The following is a 22,684-nucleotide window of genomic DNA, read 5'->3' on the forward strand; positions in this document are numbered from 1 at the left end:
CTAAATGGTGTAGTAGGTAAAGTGTTGGCCCTGAAATCAGAAATATTTGAATTCAAATCTGGCTGCAAACACGTAATAGGTATGTGACCCTGGGCAAGTCATTTAACCTCTTTGCCTTGATCCATTGGAGAAGGAAATGGCATATCATTCCAGTATGAATTTGCCAAAAAAAAAAAAATACAGGGCCATGAAGAGTCTTGACTGAATAACAAATCACTATATTAACTATTGCCATATGTTATTGGTTAATATAACACTTGTCTCTGAAGATCCTAGACATTTACAGGCTCTGTTTTTACAGTTTTTGTTTTTGTTTATAGGAAACACAAGAATATACAAGAAATGTTGTTAGATATTGCCTAGAAGCACTTCAAGACTGGTTTGATGCTATTAACTTTGTTGATGAGGTATGTATTTGTCAAAATATTGAGCAAAAATGTTTGACCTTAAACTATAATTGGAGAATGATGCCTACAAGTAAAATGAGAAGCAAAAAAGTTAGATGGTTACTTATGTAAGAAATTATTGCTTTAATAATGTACACTGAAAAAAAGTCAAGGTTTTTCTTTTTTTTTAAGCATAGAGAAAACACTTAAGTAGTCATAATAATTTTTGTTGTTTTCGTGGAGATGGGAGTATTTATTTAATCAGATATTTCTTGATACAGATATAGATTATAGATATAATATAGAAGGCATATAAGCTAATAGCAAGTATAGAAGTGTTTCTGCACTTAGACATGGGATACTAAACATTGATGGCAATGATTATCAAAACTATGAATCTCAAATGACTAAAAGATGTGCCTGTAGTAGGAATAAAGTATAAATTAGTAGATACAGTACTTACACAATTGAATAACAGACTAATCTTTAAGAAAGAAATGCCATTAACCAAAGAAGACTGATAATATCATTGAGGAATCAAGTACAAAGGTAGCAGTCTTTGAGATTGCTTCTAATTTGAATACAGTGAGATAGCTGATTAAAATATCTTAATATCAGAGGGTGATATATGAATGGAGTATGTAAAAATCTAGTTGAATGATATGCATATTGATAGCAGCTGTCTTTGTGGGAGTAGACTACTGCTTTCATTTAGCTTCATAAAGAAATATTTTCAGAAGGATACCAAGTGTAAAAATTTTCATGTGGTTTAGATAGAGTTAATGAAAGAATGTTAGATTGCATATGGAACTGAAAGAGGTAAATAGTATCATGCTTTGTGCTTTTTGTAGAAAGTATTAAAATAATATATTTTATCAATTATCTTTTATATTATATATTGCATATATTATATATTATTATTTACTATATATCATATATATATAAATATATATATCATAATTTATCAATTATCTCCCTCCCTTTCTTCCCTTCCTTCTCTCAGTGCTATCTCTTCAGTGATAAAGTGAAGCTCAAATGTGAACTTCCCTTCATGGCCAGGTGCAAGGACACTAAAGAGACTCTTATTATAAAAAATAAAATATTTATTGAAATATATAAGGATAACAAGGATTTCTAATTCTAAAGGATTCTAAATCCACCCAAATATAAACTCCCTGGTTCTGCAAGGAACTGATTCTCCTGTGTTTCACAGGGTATACTAATCCTCCCTGATCTGACTAACCCAAGTTTATATTATTCTAAATAAAACTACCACTATTATCCTTATAATTCTTAACTTTGCCTTACAGTTATAAAATAACAAAGGCTAACTGGATGAGTCTCAAAAAGAATCTTGTTGGATTCTGAGTCAGACTCAGAGTCCAAATCAAAGACCAGATATTTCTTTGGTTTTCTCAGATATAAATCAATTTATGAAGACAGAAATAGTCTAGTGTTTCCCAAGTTGGAAAAAGAAAACACTAAGCTCCTTCAGGCCCTGAGAGAGAATCTCTGAGTGTGTGTCTCTGTCAACTGCCAAAGACCAACTGCCACTTGCCAGAGAGAGTAACTGACAGAAAAAATGTTTTAACTGTCAACATTTGAAATTAACAAGCTCTCTCAGCTCTGCTTCAAATTCCACTTCTTTTTCAAGACAGCCTCTCTACTTCTTATCTCTAAACTAATAAAACAATACTTATTTTCTAATATCATCCTTATAATTTAAATAATAGAAGTTGGTCTGTTGGTTGGTTTTTCTTCAGAAATATTTCTGGCTGTTTATGATTCTGATGTGAAGGTACCTGATTCTAGTTTGTGTCAATTTAGGTCAACAGTTCTCATTTGTTGTCAGGATGGTGGATTAAACATCTATCAGTGATTCCAGTATTGACTAAGAAATTGCTAGGAAGTTAAGATAATGTAAAGGATAATTTTAGCGTTGTGACCTAAACTATATTAATTATTAGTTGCCTTGGATATCCCAGATAACAAAAAAAAAATTACCTAAGTCAATCTGGAAATTTATGGTGATTTAATTAATATAGTGGAAAGAAATTTAAGAAGAAGGGAGAAGGAAAGGGTGCAGGGTGGGAATATTAGAGGCTCTAGAAGGTAAAGTTTTAGAGAATAAAAGAGTAAGGAATCAACCTGAACTCCAAGAGGGCTCAGCCAAGGTGCCTGAACCTGAATTAGCTCAAGGGCAAACTCACCACCAAAACTCAGACAAATAGCTTGCCACCACGCCAAGATGTTGGAATGCTTAGCATGCTGCCAGCCAGAGACACTTCTCTGGGAAAAGAGCCCGAAGAGAGGAAGTGACGTGCCCTATGTAGATATGTAGGGTTTTACTTCAGTTTCCTGCGTCTCATCTGTACCAATGTTAGCTTAACTTGACTTAGGACAGCCCAGGGGTTTGTCCGCTGTTTCTGCACATGTCTGTTGAAGGCCATTTTCTCAGATACTTAATCCTTGAGTATGGTGTAGACATTCCTGACCTTGTTATACTAAGTAGGGTGGAGAAATGTAGAATTCCCAATACTTGATTCTGTTAGACCAAATATCTCCATTGTTACTAATCAGGAAATAGCTAAATCAGTTCTTCTAAAGTACGGTCTGAGTAGGGTGGAGTAATTTTAAAATTCTCAATAAGGAAGTTAAGATAACCTGTCATCCTTTTCCTTCACCAAATGAACTTCTTTTCCTAAATTTATTTCCCTGATGACATCTTTAAATCCTATACTTCTTTGATGTTTAGTTATAAATTTTAATTTCCTTAAACCTATCATGTGCCCCATTATTATTTTCTCTGAGATATCCATTTTCAAGTCTTCTGGTATCCTTGTGTTCCACATCTTGCATTTATACAACATTATGGATATTGGTATTAAATATCTACGTCTCTTTTTGCTGGCGAAGCCTGGCTCTATTTATTAAAGATTTTGTTTCCTGAAGGGCATCTATCTCCCTTTCCTCCTCTTCTTCCTCTTCTTCTTCCTCCTCCTCCTCCCATTGCCCATTTGTACTGTTTGTCCTAGATAACAAATAACTGATGGATGAGCTCTATACATTTGTCTATTTAGCCATGTGATATTATCTGGGCAATAGATAGAATTCATCCATAACTTTTCAGGGTAGGTTGTTAGGACAAGTTGTTGGGTCTTTAATTTCTCTTCTAGGAGGCTGCCTTCCTACTTTCCTGCCTTCCTGCCTTCTTGCCTCCCTGCCTCCCTTCCTCCCTTCCTCCCTTCCTATTTATTTATTTAATCTAGAATATTTTTCCATGGTTACATGATTCGTATTCTTTCCCTATTCTCCCTTACCCCTCCTATAGCCAATGAACGAGCAATTCAACTGGGTTTTACATGTATCTTTGACCTAAACCTTCCATATTATTAATATTTACAAAAGAGTGATCATTTAGAGTCTACATCTCCAGTCATATCCCCATTGGACCATGTGATCAAGGAAATATTTATTCTTCTCTGTTTTTATTCCCACAGTTCTTTCTCTGGATGTGGGTATTTTTTTTTTCATAAGTCCTTCAGGATTGTCCTGGATAATGACATTGCATTGCTACTAATAGAGAAGTCCATTGCATTCAATTGTGCCACAGTGTATCAGTCTCTGTGTACAGTGCTCTCTTGGTTCTGCTCCTTTCACTCTGCATCAATTCCTGGAGGTTGTTCCAGTTCACATGGAATTCCTCTAGGAGGCTTTCTGATGTTCTCTTCTTGTTATTGAATATATTATAAGATAATAGCTTTAATTAAAGGGAGAGTCCTTGCCACCTAAAAATGTCCTAGTGTAATAGAGAGACACTCCTGAGGGTGTATATTGATGATTCTAGATTACTAATGAATCAAGGTTTATCTACCCTCCTTCCTCAATGCCTCCCGTTTCCTCCCCTCTTCTGAAGACTTTAGCTTCCCGTCCCCCTTCTCCTTCAGTTCACTCAGTGTGAACTATGAGATTTAGAGAAGATACTCTTTTCTCTTAATTTCTCAAGTAAGGGGTTTATTTGGGGAAGACAGGATAAGGGTAGAGGATAAGGTAAGAGGGATAGGTTTCCCAATTCTTCACAAGGAACCTTGGTTTGGAGGATATTGGGGAAATGGCAGTCAGTCACTAGCAGGGACAGTCTGAGAGATAGGACAATTATATTTCTTCTTTCTTCTTCTCTGTCAATCAGCTAGGTATCTCAGCCAGTAAGCAAAAGCTTCAGGGTCTTCACCATCAGCCACAAGCAGCCAAAAAGTTTAGTTCACAAGCCTCTCCCCCAGCTCCAGAAACCAAAAGGGTCCAGGCCAGAAGCTTCTCAGCCCAGTTCAGCCTGGCTTGGCTCTAACTTTCTTTCCCAGGAACATTCAATGTTCCTTTTGATTGATACCTCTTCTGTCCTCAGCTTTCTGTCTTGCATGCATGCCTCTTTGACACTAGTATATCATTAATTAATTTATTTCTTAAAAAAAAAAAACAACTCCCAGTGGCAGTAAAAAAATTTATTTTACATCTAGTCATTATTCCAACTCTTTAGTAGCTCTGTTATGGTTTTCATACTTTTCATCAAAGTTATCTATGAGTGTGATGTTTAGGTTGTCACTATATAGGAAGATCTATTCTATCATTTTAAACTTTATTTCTATTTTTTCCTTATGCACTTATATTCTTTGGCTTAATTTAAATAATTTTCATATTTAAAAATTTTAAGTTGCGCTATTTTTCCCATTAATATTTTAGTAAAACTTGAATTTTTAAGGTGTAGGAATAAAACAAAGTAGAAGTTTTATTTTAGAATAAATTTATGGAATTACATAAAGTATTGTTTTCACGTGTTGAATTTTATTTTCTTTTGTATTTCAGCCAGCTCCTAACCAGGTTACTTTTCATTTGCCACTACATCGTTACTATGCTATGTTTTTGAGTAAGGTAAGATTTGGCCTTGTATTTATGGTTCTTTCCTTTTCTAACAGTATAGAAAAGCATATTTTAGATGAAAAAAAATCTAAGTTCTCTAAATTTTATTTGTAGGCTGTGAAATGTCAAGAACTAGATCTAGATTCTATTTTACCAGATCAGGAAATGTTGATGAAACTAATGATTCACCCACTCCAAATCCAGGTAAGTTTTCATGCTTCTTTGAGGTTTTAGGTAGGAGTTGTTGATTATATCAAGTTTATTTAAGTCTTATTTGACTTAAAATCACATAACAGTGCCAGAAAGAACCTTTGACATAATTTATTCCAACTTTTGTGTGTTTTTATCATAATTGTCATTGTTGAAATAATTGTTTTTGGCTGTCATTTTTGGGAAATCACTTGAATTTTTTTGAATCTAACTTTTAATTGTAGTTTTCCCTGAAATGGTGGTTTTCCTATTTTGTTTGGTCTTTTACAAAAGCACAAAGAGAATTGCATTGTGAATAAAGAGACCTGAACCCTTTGGCTACTAAGACACTTTGATTCAAAGCTTGGTTACCTCTCAGGTCCTCAGTTCCTTTGATGTATCTGAGATTTTTTTTAGCTCTCCAAAAACTATCCTATAAATTCTACCTCCATTAGTATCACTTTTTTTTTTTTAACAAATGTGTTATATAAATTGCTTTTTGTTAAGGAATAGTTTTAGCAGTTAATTTACAAGTAGTTTTTTAAAGATCCTTTGAGGATAAAAAACTCAGTGCCTAGGTGATATGGGACAGGGGAGGGGAGAATGGGAAAACAGGGATGGGGGGTGGGAATGGGGAAGGAGGAATAGGAAGGTGTATATGATGACATACATGTCTCCTAAGGAGATTCAAGATTTTTTGAAGATACAAGGTTAAAATACAGTTACATAACAGTAAAAAATTAATAGATTATTGTCCATTTGAAACATTGTACCCCTTTTATGAAATAAATTAAGGTTATTTGTGTATTTTGTGGTAAATAGTTGAAATGGGGGAAAATTGATCAGAAAATACTGATGATATTATTTTCTACACATATCCCCCATTGCCAGGTAAATATATGATTTTATGATAAATTATTTGTGGTACTGCCCACGAATGAAAGAGGCCATATACATAGAAATTACATACATATTCTAATGATGTTTATTGAAGCTAATAGAGGTTTCAGGAAGTCTCTAGGTTTCCGGGCCTGCTTGTCTCAGATCACCTTGTGGGAGGTGGTAACTTTCTGATGGCTTATATGGGTTGCAGTACCAACGGTAATAGATTGAATGCCAGTATTAAAGATGACTCACCAGGTTTTTCTTTTTGCACAGTATATGGGTCACTCTTATTTGTGCTAATGGTGTTTTCATAATCTAGTAACCAGACATTCTTGGGCCATGATTGACTTGATGAGATGGAAGATATAGGATCTTGCTCTCATTTTCTTATCTCCACTTAGGATGCAGAAATTTGTTACATGTATGAACTAGAACACTACTAAAAAAACTACTTCATTTGGGCTGAAATGAGTATTACAATTTTTAAAATGGGAAGAAATTTTCCTTGCAGTTTAGGGTGTAAAGCACAGGTAGCATAGGTAAGTAGGATAATTAACAATCAATATGAACAGATAATACCTTAGGATACTTATCTCCAAATAGTGTTAGCAATGTTAAGGGAAATGGTCTTGAGGCATGTTCTTTTAGTTAAAGGAAAATAGAACCTTTAAGGAGTTTATAATGTCCCTTGTTACATTTCCAGGATGCAGAGTCAATTTATTCACAAGAAGGAGTGTTTGTTTACAAAAAAGTCCTAACAAACAAACATAGTCTTATCTATATTATAAGGAGTATAACAGATATACACTGGACATTATAGGTACATTGCAGCAGCCATGACTCAACTGGCATTAATGCTTAGTCCTTTTTTTACTGATTTATTTTTCAATTTGTACTTCTCATATTGAAGTTTCACATTATAACTTTTATTATAGATATTTGTTTACATGCCTTATTTTCCCTACTACCTGTACTCTTCATGAAAGCAGGTTTCATGTTGACCTTTTCTTTGTATTAGTATCATCTAGGACAGGTCCTTAATAAATTGCTGCTGAACAAATAAAATACATGAATTAATCAGTCTTCATATACTTTCTCTTCTCATTCCCACATATATTGGTGATAAAATTTGTGAAATGAAAATGACTAGTCTTAGGGACCAAAACAGGGACCAGTGTCTGGAGATTGATCAAATTATTTAATGCGTTTATCTTTACATATACGAGTGATTAGAAATATCAACCTTGTTTTATATTTAACTCTAGTATTTGAATATTATTATTATATCCTTATTGGGAGTTGCTGAGATATAATATCACTAGTAGTTCTTTAATTTTGTAGACTTTAAATCAAGTACCTTGTATTCATATCTTAAAGAAATAATTATATAAAGTCACTAATGCATTAAGTTGCAAATAAAATTTTCCTTATACATTACTTTAGCAATAATATATTATTTTTATTTTATTATTATTATTTTAAGTTATTCATTCTAGAACAGATTTTAGTTTAATAAAATATTTAGCTAGTTCTGGTGATTAGTTATAATCCTAAAATATTTTTAGATCACTGTCCATGTTTGTGAGCATATTGTATGTAGAAAATAAATATTCCTAAATTGAGTTGCTAAATAATACTATTATTTAATTTTTTTTTTCCTAAACAGGCAAGTCTCTCTGAAATTCACAGTAACATGTGGGTTAGAAATGGCCTTCAAATCAAAGGGCAAGCTATGACCTATGTACAGTCTCATTTCTGTAATTCCATGATTGATCCTGATATATACTTATTACAGGTAAAATCACCATATAACTCAGACAGCTGTGCTCTCAAGCAAAGTTGAATGCTCAACAATAAAATATTCTTTATTTTCTTTCAAAGGTCTGTGCTTCTAGACTTGATCCAGATTATTTTATTTCCTCTGTCTTTGAAAGGTAAGCAATTTTGAAGCATTTTATCAGGTATTGTGGGATATTTTTCAGTCATATTTTACTCTTTTAAATTTTAAGTGTTATATATTTTTTCCCATAGATTTAAGGTAGTGGATTTGTTGACAATGGCTTCACAACATCAAAATACAATACTTGATTCAGAGCATGAGAGATCTATGTTAGAAGGAGCCCTCACATTTCTTGTGATTCTGTTGAGTCTTCGGTTACATTTAGGTAAAAATTGCAATTATTCATATGTAAAAAGAACAGCCATTTTAAAAACAGACTGTTAAGATGCCTACTTTTAAAAAATAGGCTATGAATAATGTAAATTATTCTGGATTTTTTATATGGTTTACAAATGATATTTTTAAAAATTCATTTACTTTAATATTTTATCTGAAATAACTGAAAACAGCAATTATAAACTAATTATGTCTGAGGCATTCATCCTTTTTTCTTTAATTCTTGAAGTATACTGAACATTTTATTGGAAAGACAAATAAAATGTATGATAAATGAATTCTTTGTAGTCTTATCCTTGTTTTAGATGTACTAATTTTTGTTTTTAATTATTTTAGGAATGACAGATGATGAAATCCTCAGGGCAGAGATGGTAGCTCAACTTTGTATGAATGACAGGACACATAGTTCATTGCTGGATCTCATATCCTTATAAATATTGGTTTAATTCTTAGTTGATTGCATATTTAATTTAATATTGAAAGAAATTAGAAATATGTTCATAATGAGAGTCAAAGAATGTTAGAACTGGTAGGGACTTTGGGTATCATTGTGTCTTCTTTCCTGTGTGAAGAAACTAATGTTTGGAGAGGTAAAATGATTTTTCAAAGGTTATATATATAGCAAGTTCATAGAATAATATGCAAGGGACCCCAGGTTTCTCCTCATTCTGCTAGTTTTTCTACAATAATATGCCACTTTTGTGTGTTAATTGAAGTAGGTAAAGAGAATAAATTATCATTCCAACTTACAAAAATTATTGGGTCTATGATTTCATAGGTATAGGGAATTCTTGTTGAAGAGCTTCCTTTTTCAAAGCAGATCAGCATTTTCTTTGCAATTCATAGTTTTAGAGAGTTGCCTAGGGGAACTTGATAGAGTTCTTCAAAGTCACTCAGCCAATGTCAGAAATGGAACTTGAACCAAGATCTTTTTGACCCTGAGATTAGTTCTTTATCCACAACATCATACTATTAAAATATGATTGTTGTTTTCTAAAATATGTGATTTTTTTTGGTACTAAGAATTTTATTGGCATAGGATATTATATCTGTATTTTCTTTGTTTTGATGTTATTCTGAATCTTATAATGCACAGTAGATCAGGGGTCCTCAAACTTTTTACTCAGGGGTCCAGTTCAGTGTCCCTAAGACTGTTGGAGGGCCGGACTATTAAAAAAAACTATGAACAAATCTGTATACCACTGTCTGGGGTAGCAGAGACTGCAGCACTGGCTGTGATGGGCCTGTCACACCTTGCACAGGCCCATCACCGCCACCACTAATCAGGGCAGCAGTAAACACAGTGTAGAATCCCCTCCCCCAGATCACCACTCACCATCCTGATGTCTTCCCTTGTGCAGCCACATAATCCTTTGTGTGGCATCTTGTTCTCATTAAGTTACTCTTAGAACAAGGTATCACGCAAAGGATTATGTCACCAGAAGTAGTACTGTACGTGAGCAACACTGTGCTTTGCGGCGCCGCCACATACAGTACTCCTCTCACTGACCACCAATGAAAGAGGTGCCCCTTCTGGAAGTACAGTGGGGGCCGGATAAATGGCCTCAGGGGGCTGCAGTTTGGGGACCCCTGCAGTAGATCCTCAATATCGTTATGGTAAACAAAATAATTTCTGAGAACCTCAATTTCCTCATTTATAAAATGGTGATACTACTACTTTCTTGATAATCTTTATGAAACTTTTTATGACCAGCTTCAATTTGGCAATTATTAGTATTATTATTTTTATAAACTCTTACCTTCCACATTAGAATCAATACTATGTATTGGTTCCAAAGCAGAAGAGCAGTAAGGGCTAATCAATGAGGTTTAAGTGACTTGCCCAGGGTCACATAGCTAGGAAGTATTTGAGGCCATATTTGAACTGAGGACCTTCTGTCTCTAGGCCTGGTGGCTCTCAGTCCACTGAACTACCCAGCTGCCCCCTGGCAGTTATTTTCTTGGGCTGTAAAAGAGGAAAAAGGCAATTTTGTATACTAGAAAAGTGTCTTAGCTTTGTAATTAGACTTAGGTTTGAAGTAGATAATCTCTAAGATTCCTTCCAGATCTACATTTGATAATCAGTGATATCTTGGACCAATTAAAAATAGAACAAAGGTATGTACCATAACATATATCTGATGTAAAATATTTACTTACAGTTGGTTTCTCCATCTAATTTCCATTAGTTCTTTCATGATCCTTAATTAAAGATGATCATTTGACGATTTCTAAGGAGGCATTCTTTGCAATTGTAAATCTTATAAATATCTTGATGATATTTGAATTTACTTTCTTTAATTCAAAGGAAATGGTTGTATGCAGCTTTAAATATTTAGAAAAATGATAGAAATCAGAAAATGGTAAAAGTAAAAATTATTTTAAAAGGAGATTTAAAGATTTTCCTTTTAATTTTTTACCCAGTATCTGTAATTACCCTGTACAGATTTCGCTATTAGTGGTAAAATCTACTATGTAACATGAAAATGTTAAGAACAAAACATTTTTTGTACTCTGTGCTATTTACATACAATCATTTTAACTATGTGGTAGGAACAGTTTTGGCAGAATTGTTGTACTGTGGAGTCCTCTTGTGGCCACTTTCAGGTATTGTCATATATTTTGATATGTGGACTATTAGTTAAAAAGTAGTAGAGTATCTTGATCATTTGAAACAAACTCTAGTCACTATTAATTTTTCTTGACATATGAATCACATTCCAGAAAATCCCAATCCTAAAAGTGGAATTATTCCAGGCAGTTACAGTTTTGAATCTGTGTTGTCAGCTGTAGCTGATTTTAAAGCTCCTGTTTTTGAACCTGGAGGTTCTATGCAACAAGGAATGTATACTCCAAAAGGTATGTTACTGTACTTAAGAATATTTTTTGAAATATTAATTTTCTGAAGGTGAAATACTCTATTCTAGAAGGAAATGTTTTACCTTCTTTTGCTTAGCCTTGTTTTTTTTTTCAGCTGTACTATTTTTGAATTTTATAAAAATTGGTGATAATTTAGAAAACTCTGTTACCCTAATGCAATACTTGACCAGACTTACTCCTCAGGGACAAAATATTATTTATTAGTATTTAAGAACTTCAAAGAACCACAATTTCATTGATGTGAGTATTTCTTTTACATATACTGATCTGAACCCCTTCTCACTTTCATGTAAAATAGTTTTGAAATCCCAGGACTTTCATCTCTGCACCATAAAGAAGCAACATAGTAGAATTTTGATGGAAGATAAGATGAAATAATACATTTTACAGAAAAGAAAATCTACATGTGAGCTATAAATTTAAAAATTAAATATTCATCTTCAAATAACCATTTAAAATATTCAAACAATTTAAATCAGAATGCATTGTTGCAATAATAAGACTATGCTTTGGAACTTAAAAAATATACTGAAATTTGTCCCTTAAATTTCAATTGGAAACTTTTACAGCCATCACCCATAGCCTGTCTTCATAGATGATGAATTTGTTATAATCCTGAAGTAGATAAGAAATTGGACTATAAAATTTTTTATCTTGTAGAGCAAGTTAGTGAAGTATGTTCTTTCTCCCAGGTGGTCTTTTACTGCTTTTTGTTATAAAGAAAACCCTGAAATAACATGTCTTAATGATTTAAAAAAAAATCAGTGGTACTGACTCTACTACTGAAATCCAGGATTTTGTTTCTCAACTAACTCTAAAAACCAAGAAAGGTGTCAGTTATATTTAATACTTTTTCATATTGTATACTCTACTATTAATAATACATATCTAGTTCCTAGAAAATAATTCTTGAAATACATAGAGAGTGTGATTATTTTTGGTTGTAGAATTTGATTCTACCACAATAGTCCTGGGAATTAAATAACTAAAATCTTTCGTTGAATGTGCATCTTGTTTAGAATATTGTGTTAGTGAATACTGTGAAAATATTTTGGCATAATTTATGAGTGGCTAAAATTGCAAATTTGATCTGCACAGTGGCTTCCCTTTGCCTTGATTGCTAGTTTGCTATTATGAACATTCATAACTTCAGATTTAGAAATCTCTAAGATGGTAGAGAACTGTTAAAGACCTTTAAAAAAATTCAGTTGTAACTTAATACCAAGGAAGGGAAGGAATTAGCTAGAAATCTTGCTATATTTTTGGTAAAAGTGATAACTTAATAAATTTTAATTTATATCTTTGTCTTTGATAAAAATAAATGGTTTAATTTTTAACTATAATGAATGATGTGTTGGGGTAGCTAACGTCTAGCTCATTTTAAAGACTGTTTTATAATATCAAGATTCCCAAGATTTAAATATATTGATTTTAGTCCACTTAAAACAGTTGAGTCTTAAATGTTTGTGTATATCTTTCCTAGCCTTGTATTTAGATAAAAATCAAATCACATAGTTTGTAATTTCATGGTCATCAAAGATAAAAACCAAAAGAAAAAAAAATGCAATACTGTTCATTTTATGTGAATATTAAATATTTTTGTATCCTTTTTGGAAAACATGGGTCTGTTTCATTTTTGGAATTTACTTGAAACTTTTACCATCCACCCAATGAAAGTAAAATGTGTTTTGAAGAGTAGTCTTTTAAAAAGAAAAAAACCTGCCTTTCTCTATGTATAGCCTATTTCAGTATTATTTTTACTGAAGTAGTGACTGTTGGGAAAAATCTAAAATAAGTATAGAATTTTTTTTCTTATTTTTACATTAAAGAAAAAGGTAAATTAATTATATGCCCTTAAATATCTTTAAGAAATTAAATTGAAATTTCACTAAAAAATTTCATTTCCTTTCCAAGGTAAATATTTTAAAACTGTTTACATTTTTGCATTGATCAAATATTTGTTTAGCAACTATGTAAAGTAAAAATAAGGTTGATGATGAAGCAAGAAATGTCCCCTACCCTAAAGAAACTTATAGTTCAGTTGGCATTCACATATATTATTCCAGTATATGTTAAAATAGGATAAATACATAAGAGACTTCTAAGTTATGATCTAAGCACAATTTGAATTAATGTCTTCCTTATTTCAGGTCTAGCATTCTTTCTAATACAATACCTTGTTGCCTCAGACATATTACTCTGGGAGCAGTAAGAAGGTAAATTAGAGAAGGGAGAAATTAGAAGCAGTGAAACTTATTAAGATGTTGTTAATAGTGAGTCTATGAGGGAGGTATTGAAGATCTGAAGTAGGATAGTTGTAGAGTGAATGAGAAAAAGGCTGTATTTCTGGATGTGGGATGCAAAGGAAAGGGAAGAGTAAAAGATAACTTGAGATTTCAGATTTGGTAATTATGAAAGCAGTGGTAAGTTAAGAGGGGTGGGTTATTTTAGGGGGATTTTGCTGATGGAATATCTTGATAGAAATATCATGCAGATGATTGAATGACTTGGGATTGGATCTTGTTGTTGGTGTGAGGATGGCGTAAATAGAATGATTTAGTAGTTATCTTCATAGAGTGATGATGGAAGCAATAGAATTTGATAAATTAACAAAGGGAGGGTATAGATAGGAAGTGACTAAGTATGTAGAGAAGGTGACCAAGTACAGAATTTTGGGAGGAAAATAGGTAAGGAGGAGGAGCCATAAAAAGATGTGCTTGATATATCTGAATTAGGTACTTAACAAATAGTATTTTTTTAAACACTTACCTTCCGTCTTGGAGTCAATACTGTGTTTTGGCTCCAAGGCAGAAGAGTGGTAAGGGCTAGGCAATGGGGGTTAAGTGACTTCCCCAGGGTCACACAGCTGGGAAGTGTCTGAGGCCAGATTTGAACCTAAGACCTCCCATCTCTAGGCCTGGCTCTCAATCCACTGAGCTACCCAGCTGCCCCTTTAATAAATAGTTTTTGAATGAAATAATAAATCAATCAATCAAGCTAGTAAAGGAATCTGGAGAATACATTTTCATGGAAACCAAGGGAGATGACAGTAACAAAGAGGGGGATGTCAAAGCCTGGGAAGAGGTAGGAGACAATGAGGACTGAAAAAAAGTACTTTTAATTAGGTGAAAAAGAAATCATCATTGACCCGGGCATCTACTTGAAACAAACAATTGTCTTACAGCTTGAATTACTACGTGCCTTTTGAGAACTCTTTAATTTTCATGGCCATCTGTACAGACTGAAGTGTGAGAAGACAGACAGAAAGTCCCAGCACCTTAAGAAGCTCAAAGATTGCAGTTCTCAAACTTTTTTGGGTTTATCCTTTTTATACCCTTAATAACTACTGAGGACTCTGAGTTGCTTTTGTTGATATGGACTATATCAATATTTACCATATTAGAAATGAAAACTGATGGAATTTTAAAATATTGATTTACTAATTTTAAAAATAAGAGCAAACCTATTAACGTTAACTAAATTAACATTTTTGGTGAAAAACAACTATATTTTCACACAAAAATTGTGAGAATTACGTATTTTTGGAAATCTCTAATGTTTAGTAGAAGGCAGCTATATTCTCATTTCTGATTCTCTATTAATCTGTTATGATGCTTTTTTTTTGGTGATACTGTTTAGTTTGAAGCATATGAACAAAATCTGGGCTTATATATAATTAGAAGAGTTATTTAATAGGCAAATAACATCTTAAATCATTAATAAAATAGTTTTTACCTCAGAGACCTTCTGAAAGAGTCTTAGGGTCCCATTAGGGGTCCTCATACAACACTTTAAGAATCACTTTTTTAAGGGAAAGGATGTGAAACCAATTCTTATATATTACAAAAATTCTGCTGGGGAAAAGAAAAAGATTATCTTTATCAAATGATCAGATCTATCTGTATATCTTTTACCTCCAATACTGATTAGTGCACCAATTGAAAAAGGTTAGCTTTAGAGAGTAGAAACTTTTAATAAAAATCAATTTTTTCCCCTATTAGTTCAATAATGACCCAGGATCTTCCAAGTGTTGTGTTTATGACAGGAGTAGAAAGAGAGTGGTGGTTTTAGTGTCAGAAGACCTAGTTATAAGTGGTGATTCCTACCTAAAGTAGTAACTGTGTGATTGGGTAAGAGACTTAACATCTTTAAGACTCAGGTCCTTTCTCTCTAAAATGGGAATAATAATGTTTATCTACTTTGCAGAGTTGTGAACAATGCCCTTTATAAACCATAGAGCTATATATATAAGCACTAGGAGCTGATTTTGAAAAAAAAAAGTATTCATTCCAGATAAACCAATGGTAATTTAAAAATACTGCCATTTTACCTTAACATATTGCTAAAAATGGAGAAAGTTGAGTTACCTACTCTGTGTAACAATACTTTAGGCTCAGCGTGGCATTTTGTTTCTTAACCTTCACTCATGCACATTTATTTTGTATTAGAATTGCTCATGTGTTTATTGACCAACTTAATAGACTTTGAGTTTCATAAGGATAGGGACTTGGTCTTTATTTTTCCATTATTTCTTGAGTTTTACTCTGCCTATAATAGGCACTTTAGAAATTTAAGAGTCTCTAATACTCTTAAATTTGAACTTCACAACAGAACAGATTTAATTTGCCCTTAAGCTAAGTCATATATTCCTCAAAAGCTTTCATAATTGTATCACAGAATATTAACTGGATAACAACGTTTATATAGTTTCTAAGGTGCAATATTCAACTTTCATTATGTTGTCCCAATATTATCAAGAAAATATTAACTTATGTCTAATTATTGTGTTAACTAATTGTGACCAGGACTAGTATTTTCACAGTTGTTGGTCTGAGTCAAAAATATAATAGGATTGTATATCCTTGGTCAGGAGATGGGATTAAAGATCTATTTATTCCAATGGAAATATTTTTAGATTATTTGGAAGTAGTCATTATTGCTTTTAGAATCACTAAAAATGCTTAATATTAAATCATTGAGCATTGTGTTACAATTGGGTTAGCTGTTCAGATCACAAATGACCAGGATATGGTTCCTAACTTTAGGGAAAATACAGGCATAAAATGTGTACATGAGTGACTTTAATATAAAGTAAAATATGAGGTTTGTAAACAATATAAAAGGAGAAGTTTCTTGCTTTTAGATGGAAGAAGAGTCAGTGAAAGCTCCTTGAGTAGAGGAAGTTTACTGGCTTTACAAGAGAGGTATATACAAGAGGAATATAGCAAATAGAGTAAGCAGAGGCATGGTGATGGGAAGGAATGGAGCTTATTTTGTATTAAATAATCTGACTTGGTAGGAATTCATGAAGGGGAAGGAGTAGAACATCAAACTGAAAAGAAAGGTTAGAGCCAACTTACAGAGAAACTTGAATGCTGGGCTCAGCAATTTGTTTTTGCTTTTGTTTGTGTTTTTTTTTAATTTTTATTTAGTCAATTTAAAACATTGTTCCTTGGTTAAAAGAATCATATTCTATCCCTCCCTCCCCTACCCCCACCCTTCCCAAAGCTCATGCGCAATTCCACTGGATATTATATGTGTCCTTGATCAGAACCTATTTCCATGTTGTTGGTGTTTGCATCAGGATGTTCATTTAGAGTCTACATCCCCAACCATATCCCCTCGAACCCATGCAATCAAGTTGTTTTTCTTCTGTGTTTCTACTCCCACAGTTTTTCCTCTGAATATGGATAGCATTTTTTCTCATAGTTCCCTTCAAGTTGTTCAGGAACACTGCATTGCCATTAATGGAGAGAAGTCCATTACATTCGATCGCACTACAGTGTATCAGTCTCTGTGTACACTGTTCTCCTGCTTCTGATCCTTTCACTCTGCATCACTTCCTGGAGGTTGTTCTAGTTCCCATGGAATTCCTCCACTTTATTATTCCTTTTAGCAAAATAGTATTCCATCACCAACATATACCACAATTTGTTCAGCCATTCCCCAATTGATGGGCATCCCCTCGTTTTCCAATTTTTGGCCACCACAAAGAGCGCAACTATGAATATTTGTTGTACAAGTCTTTTTGTCCATTATCTCTTTGGGGTACAAACCCAGCAGTGCTATGGCTGGATCAAAGGGTAGACATTCTTTTATCGTCCTTTGGGCATAGGTCCAAATTGCCCTCCAGAATGGTTGGATCAATTCACAACTCCACCAGCAATGAATTGGTGTCCCTACTTTGCCACATCCCCTCCAGCATTCATTATTTTCCTTTGTTGTCATGTTAGCCAATCTGCTAGGTGTGAGGTGGTACCTCAGAGTTGTTTTGATTTGCATCTCTCTTATTATAAGAGAAGGCTCAGCAATTTGGAATTTATTTTATAGATTTTGGGAAACTCTTGACGTTTTGGGGTACTAAAGTAATGTGATAGATTATATATTTAGGAAGATTGATCTTGCCCTGGAGGATAGAAAGAAAGACACTAGAGACTAGAAGTGTGAGGATAAGTTGGTTGGATGGCCATTGTAATTATCCAGGTGAGAACTAAGGAGAATCGGAACTAGGATGGTGACTGTGGAAAAGGAAGGGATTGAGTGCATAAGAGATCTTGTAGAGGCTAGAAACAAAGGCCCAGAGGAATGAGGTAAATCACCCCAAGGTCATGAGCTAGTTAGTAGCAGAGCTGTGACTAAGAATGTAAGTATTTTGATTAATGGTATAGGGTTTTAAAATTCATGTTTAAAATCAGAATCAACATCTTAAATATCACGTCACATTGCTTATTTGTGATGACAAGACTACAAAATTTTTTTTTTGTTTTAAAACATGAAGTGCTAATTATGGTGTTAGGTGTTAAGAAATATGTATGATTTATCAGTTAATATTTTAACTGGGAACCAAGATAAATTTAAGATTAGCAATTAAAATGTTTAAAAATTCATTTAAAAGTCATCTTTGTAATTTTGGTCTACATTTCTAAAACATTTATGACCTACCAACTAATCTATTTGTCATTCAGCTTAATTTTATAGTTTGTTTTCCAAAGATACGAAGGATAATATATGAAAGATTATAATGACACACAATTATATTCAAATTACTTTTTAACACAAGAAACTTATTACTAAAATTAATAATCTTAAGAAAATATTCCATCTATTAAAGTTAAAATTGCTAACAAGATTATTTAATAAATTTCATCTTTAGGAATTATTATGTTAACTTGTACTTTTTTTTAAATGATAATAGCGGAAGTCTGGGATAGAGAGTTTGACCCAGTCATGGTAATCCTTCGGACAGTTTACCGTAGAGATGTGCAGTCTGCAATGGACAGATATACCGCATTGTAAGTTAATCACATTAAGTAATATATTAATTGAATATTACAGTGTATATACTTCTGTGTATACATTTTAATTTCAAGTTGTCTTGTGAAATAGAAATACTCATTAAAAGGACACTTTTAATTTCTGGGGAGGAAAATAATCTTCAGGTTTTGTATTCTATCAGAAATTGGATTTTAGATTGTTAGAATCATAAGCCCCCAACATTTTAATTTTATAGTTAAAAAAGTGAATTTTTAGTAATGTTAACTTAACAAAAATAACAAAAATTTGTATTATGTAATAGAAGTCAGAAGCTAAAATTTGTGCTGTTCTGCTTCAGATCCAGCAGAGGATGCACAAGTTAAGGTAATAAATTCTTTCAACTTTGCTGCCATCATCAACAATGATCATCAGCATTACAAAGGCAAGGGATATTTTTACTTGTAGCTCTTGCCTGTACAAAAGGAAACAAATACCATCTGACAAATGAAAAGAGTGAGAGAAGTTAAAACAAAATAAATTTTATTTGTAGGCATTTAAGACAACTTAGAATGTTGGGGACTGAAAAAAATCAAGATATAAATGATGTCCTTTTAATGGAGTATTTGGTTTCTTATCCTAGCATTATTCATGTTGTAATAATTATTGATAAATTTATTGAACTAATGATTAAATTAATAGTGTTGTACAACAGAATAATAAAATAACACCTTAATTTGCAGTTTTCTTTATGTTATGTCAGGGGACAGAGGTTATACAATTAAAATAGAGTAGTTTCTGCCATGAATAAATATTTATCTGGATCATAGTCACACTAAAATTGAGCATAGTGAAGTATGCTTGTTGGTGGTTTGAAAGAAGCTGAAGTCATAGGTAAGGATAATCCATCAAGGCTGAGAGGTATATCAGAGACTAGTTTGTGAAAGTTTTATAATTTAGAACTATAGCTTATTTTTATGAGAAAGGGGATGAAAAATGAAAGAGGAAATGACAAATATAGTCAGGTGACAGTAAATGTGGTTTAATTTTAAAGTTATTTGCCTTACCCAGAATCTAATTTCTTTGTTTTTCATTTTGAACATTTATTATTTAGAAAGTCTGTACACTAAAACTTCAAATTAATGTCTAATTTTAAGTGACTTAAAATTCATTATTTCAACAGAGAATTTGCCTTTGTACAATTAGGAAAGATTCTTTTTTTTTAAAGACATTTTATTTTTTCCCTCAATTATATGAAAAAACAAAATTTTAAAGTTTGAGACAAATTTTCACCCTCCCTTTCCTCCTCCCTGAAATGGCAAGCAATCTGATATAGATTTTAGATGTGTAATAGTGTATGATATTTAGGGAAGATTCTTTATGCATTAAATGTAAGCAAGTTTCAGGTACAGTATTTAAGACACAGGAACAGGACTGCATTATCTTCAAATTAGTAAAATTTTTATTTTGAAAATTCCCATTCTTTTTTTTTTGCATCCATAGTTAGATGAAATATCTTGAAATGTAAAAATTTTAATAGGGTCATATTCCAGCTTTTTTGTCCTCCCCACTACCTTCATCAACCCTCACCCCCTCAGTTTAGAAGTTTGATGTAGCAGTATTTTTTCCATCTAATAAATAAAATTTTGTGGCTTTGAAAATGGAACATTATGCAGTTGTTTGAGGGTGGAGAAATGGTGAGAACTATAGCAAATTCCATTTAAAATTAGAATAAGTTTTAATGTCTAAAATGGCATTTCTTATCAGAAAAGGGGCATCTTACTTTATTTCCTGTATGCAGTTTTTCTAATTGGATATCAAGAGTTTTAGCTGAAAGTCTGATTGGAAATTATAATTATTGATAATGAGTCAGTAGTATAATCTTAGTATTTGAAAGAACATCATTGCTTGTTTTAAAACATTCAAAAGATTTCTTAACTAGTTATGAGAGCGTTTTAAATTGTGGAGAAATGCTGATATGATAGGCAACTCTTTTTAAAGTGTTGAAAAATTAATTCAATAAACTTAATTTTCTAAAATGATTTTAAGAACTGTGTTTTATAATTTTTTTTTATTTTGAGAAGGCCAATCTTTGTGATTCTGCTGATATGGAAATAAATGTTTGTGTTTGTTTCTTAGGCCAGCTCTCTTATTTTACAAAAGAGTAATGGAGACCCTTCACAGTTAAGTTGTTGAAAGCTATGCAGCTAGTTATTGGCAGAGTGGAACTAGAACCTGTGTTTTTGTATTGAAAGTCCCGTGTCCTTTCCAGTTTACCATGCTACCTCATTCTTGAGAAATTGAAAAGAATTTTTTAGGTAAAAGCTAGTGTTTATTATAAGAAATGGTTAGAATTATTACATAATTCTGTCAGCTTAAACATTTTTAAACAAATTACTCAAAACCAAACTTTAGTTTTTAATATAATTACTGTTAAATTTAACAATAAGAAGAAATGTATATCATGATATATGTTTTTTCATATATTAGAACTTTTTGAGTTTTGAGTCTCAAATAATAATTGTTACTTGGAGTTTTGTTAAAACTTTCTGATGTTTATCTTTTCATTTACATTATTTTATAATGTAAATTATAAAATTTACCAAAAAAAAGCATTTTATAATGCTTTTGAAAAGAGGGATCAAAATGATGTATATTATACTATTCTGAACAAATATGAGCTAATCTTTGTTTTTAGAAAAGTTTGTTAAATTGGATGGTATTCATTTAGCACCTATATTTTAAAAAATACATACAAAAAATACTGGAAGCGTTTCTCCCCTTATTTTACTTTAATTGAATTCATAGATATTTGTGATAAAACTACTTCACAAAGTCTTACTTATTGTGGCCTGGGGGTGACTGTGGGTTTCCAAATGTAATGACAGTGGAGCCCAAACTCTAGAAGTTCTGGTGTTCTTCTGAAAAGGCTTTCTTGGGCTGTGGCAAAAAGACTGTATGTTTCTTCTCTTTGAAGATTTTTCAAGAAGTATAAAAAGGCTCATCACTTATAAGCTGACCATATGTAGTTCACTTTTGTTTCTGCAGTGATTGTGGCAGTGCTGCAAGGGAGGTAAAAAGGATACTAAGAATCATACAATTTTTAGATGACCTAAAAATATTAGCTTACTTCCCGATAAGCTAACTATAAGATCCTATTCTAATGATTAATGAATGAACATACTCCTGAAGGCACATGCCATTCTTGCTATATGTGAAAGCAGAAAACAAAAAGAAAACTCACAGGTTTTTGTTGGAGAAGAAAATATAGGAATTGATCTTACAAAGTCTTTCAGAAACAAAAAGAAACATTTTGTGGGATCTATAATTATATAATATTGTTTGCTATGCTCATGATAAATATTTACTTATAATTGTAATTTGTATGACAAGATTTGTTGTAGAATGTGAATGGGCAAATAAATTCTACAAATAATTTGATAAAAATATAAAAATTAAATCATCATACCTTTTAATACTCAGTGACTTTAGTACAAAGAAGAAGTAGGAAATATGATTTAGGAGTCAGAAATGAGAACAGTTGATATATTGTTCTAATAGAACATAAATTCCTTGAAAGTAGAGATTGTATTCTTGTTTCATTATTTGTCTTTATATCCTTATTAGCTAGCATAGTGCCTGGTACCATATACAGTTTAATAAATTGATTGATCAAAATATTATGATTATTTTCTTTGAGAAAAGAGGACATAGGAAGGACCAGATAACATCACAATAATGAAAATGATTGTATTTTAATGAATTGGAAATCACTTTTGATTAAATTGTACTCATTCTGTATATATTCCTTTATATACACATTGTTTCTACCATTAGAAAATGGCAGTTAAGTGGCTCAGTGGATTGAGAGCCAGTTCTAGAGATGAGAGGGCCTAGGTTCAAATCCAGCCTCAGACACTCTATTGCCTATCCCTTACCATTCTTCTGCCTTGGAACCAATACCTAGTAATTTGATTCCATGATGCAAGGTAAGGGTTTAAAA

General features: G+C 32.4%; 1 protein-coding gene across 11 annotated transcripts in view; it reads left to right on the plus strand.

Moving 5' to 3' along the window:
• UBR3 (ubiquitin protein ligase E3 component n-recognin 3) overlaps nt 1–22,684 on the plus strand; it is a 338,509-nt gene that overhangs the window by 116,093 nt on the left and 199,732 nt on the right. For all 11 annotated transcript variants that reach the window (XM_056797275.1, XM_056797273.1, XM_056797276.1 and 8 more), the window contains 9 exons: nt 321–407; nt 5,247–5,312; nt 5,415–5,504; nt 8,041–8,169; nt 8,256–8,308; nt 8,406–8,539; nt 8,887–8,971; nt 11,267–11,409; nt 18,626–18,722. In XM_056797275.1, coding sequence (XP_056653253.1) covers nt 321–407; nt 5,247–5,312; nt 5,415–5,504; nt 8,041–8,169; nt 8,256–8,308; nt 8,406–8,539; nt 8,887–8,971; nt 11,267–11,409; nt 18,626–18,722 — 884 coding nt within the window. The remainder of the gene's footprint in view (nt 1–320; nt 408–5,246; nt 5,313–5,414; nt 5,505–8,040; nt 8,170–8,255; nt 8,309–8,405; nt 8,540–8,886; nt 8,972–11,266; nt 11,410–18,625; nt 18,723–22,684) is intronic.

This window comes from Monodelphis domestica, chromosome 4 (assembly GCF_027887165.1).
Source record: "Monodelphis domestica isolate mMonDom1 chromosome 4, mMonDom1.pri, whole genome shotgun sequence".
NCBI classification, from domain to species: Eukaryota; Metazoa; Chordata; class Mammalia; order Didelphimorphia; family Didelphidae; genus Monodelphis; species Monodelphis domestica.